The sequence below is a fragment of the Caenorhabditis briggsae genome (assembly GCF_000004555.2).
Source record: "Caenorhabditis briggsae complete genome, chrIV, whole genome shotgun sequence".
NCBI lineage: Eukaryota > Metazoa > Nematoda > Chromadorea > Rhabditida > Rhabditidae > Caenorhabditis > Caenorhabditis briggsae.
The window spans coordinates 2,771,912-2,774,328 of NC_013487.2; the positions used below are offsets into that span (position 1 = coordinate 2,771,912).

The 2,417-nt window shown below is 36.9% G+C and overlaps 1 protein-coding gene across 1 annotated transcript in view; it reads right to left on the bottom strand.

Moving 5' to 3' along the window:
- The window catches only part of CBG22331, a gene marked incomplete at both ends in the record, with an annotated part of 5,340 nt that extends 3,467 nt beyond the window's left edge, over positions 1-1,873 (bottom strand). The window contains one exon of the mRNA XM_002647126.2: positions 1,513-1,873. Within this exon, the coding sequence (XP_002647172.2) occupies positions 1,513-1,873 (361 nt within the window). The remainder of the gene's footprint in view (positions 1-1,512) is intronic.
- Between the last annotated feature and the right edge of the window lie 544 nt (positions 1,874-2,417).

Consider the following 2,417-nt stretch of genomic DNA (forward strand, 5'->3'; position numbering starts at 1 on the left):
GAAATACGGTGGCCTAACTTGTGTCAAAATTCGGCCACAACTCCAATTTTTTTGCACAAGAATAATAAGGGAAGAAGGGGGCGGACAATTCCTTTAAAAAGTTTGATTTACAGCTACGGAAATTATTTGCCCATCGCACATAGTTACAGAAAAAGGAAGAAATTTAGGTTTTGAAGCTGTAGTTTTTCATTGAACTGATAATTTTTTTAGTGGATTCTATTTTTGTGATTAATCTCAAACTTGGCAAAATGTTGTGAAATCTTTGAAAAAATCGGATCAACGTAAAATCACTGCTTCAAAACCTCGATTTCAACTTTTCTGTAACTTGACAAAACGATGGAAACACGCTCAAAGTGTATATCAATATTTTTCTCTAGATCTCTGAATAGGATCATGGTCTATCGTTCCCAGATGTTTCCCTCCATTGGCTTTGCATATCAACAGAGCGCACTTGCATACAAGCTCATTCACCGACTAAACTTCCGAAATCAAAAATTCAGACATTAAAGCTCGAAAGTTTATTTTCTAAACAATTTTTTTGTTGATGAACTATTTCGCGATTTTTGAACATTTTGACTAAGAAATTAAAGGTTAGGGGGGGGGGGGCATGAAAAAAATGTTTTCGAAATCCCGTTTAAACATGCCCCTCGAGGAGTTGAACTTGTCGGGCAAGAATTGAAGGTGCGGCGCCGCTATCGACTGAGCCATGCGGGCCAAAGTGGAGCGGGCGCCCGATGGTAAACATAAGGGTGAGGACGACAACTGTACGCAGAGTGACATTAAGCGTTGTACACCGCTACGGTAGAATGCATATCCTGGCTCCAAAAATCCTCCGAAAAATCTTCTACCCCCCTTTTTAAGTCAACAATTTTTCGAAAAATTACAGTTTCAAATTTCCTATTTTTTTACATAATTTTCAGATAATTTTAGTATTGCATCAAACCCGTATCTTAACCTTGACCCAATTTATCTCAGTTTCTGTGGCAGATATGAAAAACTGGACGACGACAGAACGTTACTGATATTGTGATGACCATTTTGTCAGTTGACCACTTTTCGACATCTTTCACAATAAATGAAATACCTATAAGAGCTCAAAATTGACGGTTTATCAGAAGGCATAAAGTGTTGTAAGCCAAAAAATGAAATTCAAATCTGCACGTACATTTACTAGTTTCTCTAGACTATAATGAGGTCAGAAAAAAACTGTTCAAGTGAATCTTCAAATGTTGTGTTGGCACAAAAGACACAAAAAAATTGAGCATCAAAGTTCGAGTGAAACGGGAGACCATATTTTTGTTTACTGAAAGGGAAATTCTCAAAAACATTTATTGGTGTATGAAGTTCTAGAAACAAAAATTATGTTTCAGATTCTCAGTATAGCTGGGGATATAAAAATTTGTTTTAATTCAAAACTCATGAAACCAGGACAAAATGAAAAGAAAGTTCTCGAAATAAATTTTTTGTCTCCCCACATTTAAAGGGACATGAAATCCTTCAAAATAAACTCACCAATCAAAGTTTGTACCATCAACAGACTCTGTACTAAAACTGGAACTTTAAAAAGGCTCAAAACCCCAACAGGCAGATAAGTAAACGACGGAAGAAACATATATGGCGTAACCAAGGTGGAAAAATGAAAATCCAAAATTGTACACCAAATATGAGCAATCAAAAGTGGGGTCTTAATGGACTTCATACTTTGCGGAGTTTTTTTGAGGATTAACCAAAAAGTGAGCAATTGAAATGGGAAACCGAATGCTTGAATTATATGACTCGGATAGGCTAAACCTTGCCAGGAGGCTAGGAAACTGGTTTCCAGGGGACATTTTGTATAGTTAGTTGAAAGATATTCGGAGAGAGAAGATGACATCCGACAGATGTGAATTTTTGTTTTTGATTTCAAAGAAAATGATAAGTTAGTGAAGCAGAAGAATTCAAAAAATGATCTCGATGTCATTTTTTCCGCATCAAGAGAACTTTCTGAGTAAATGAATTTGAACTTTTTCTTGTCTGATCAACAGTAAATAGGATCATATGTGTTGTCCAAAAAATTGAAACTTAGTTTGAACTAGAAACGGTCATGAATAGGGCAAAATATTTTGGTTCGGAATCTTTAAAATTTTGAGAATTTTTTGTGATTTCAAATCAGGGCTGTCCAAAAGGCCGGCCTCGGCCGGCCGAAGGCCTCGCGCAATTTTGTGCGGCCGAGGCCGTCGCAAGTTCGCTTCATTGAGAAAAAGCCTCGCGAGGCCTCGGCCGGCCTCGCAAATATGACTACGGTAAGCATGTCGCATATTGTACGACAAGTTGCGTTTTTTTTTTAATTTTTTGTTTTTTCTCGCTCTTTTTCAGCAAATCACGCATTTTTTGAGAGTTTTCTCGATTTTTCGATATTTAGAGCATTTAAAAAAAGG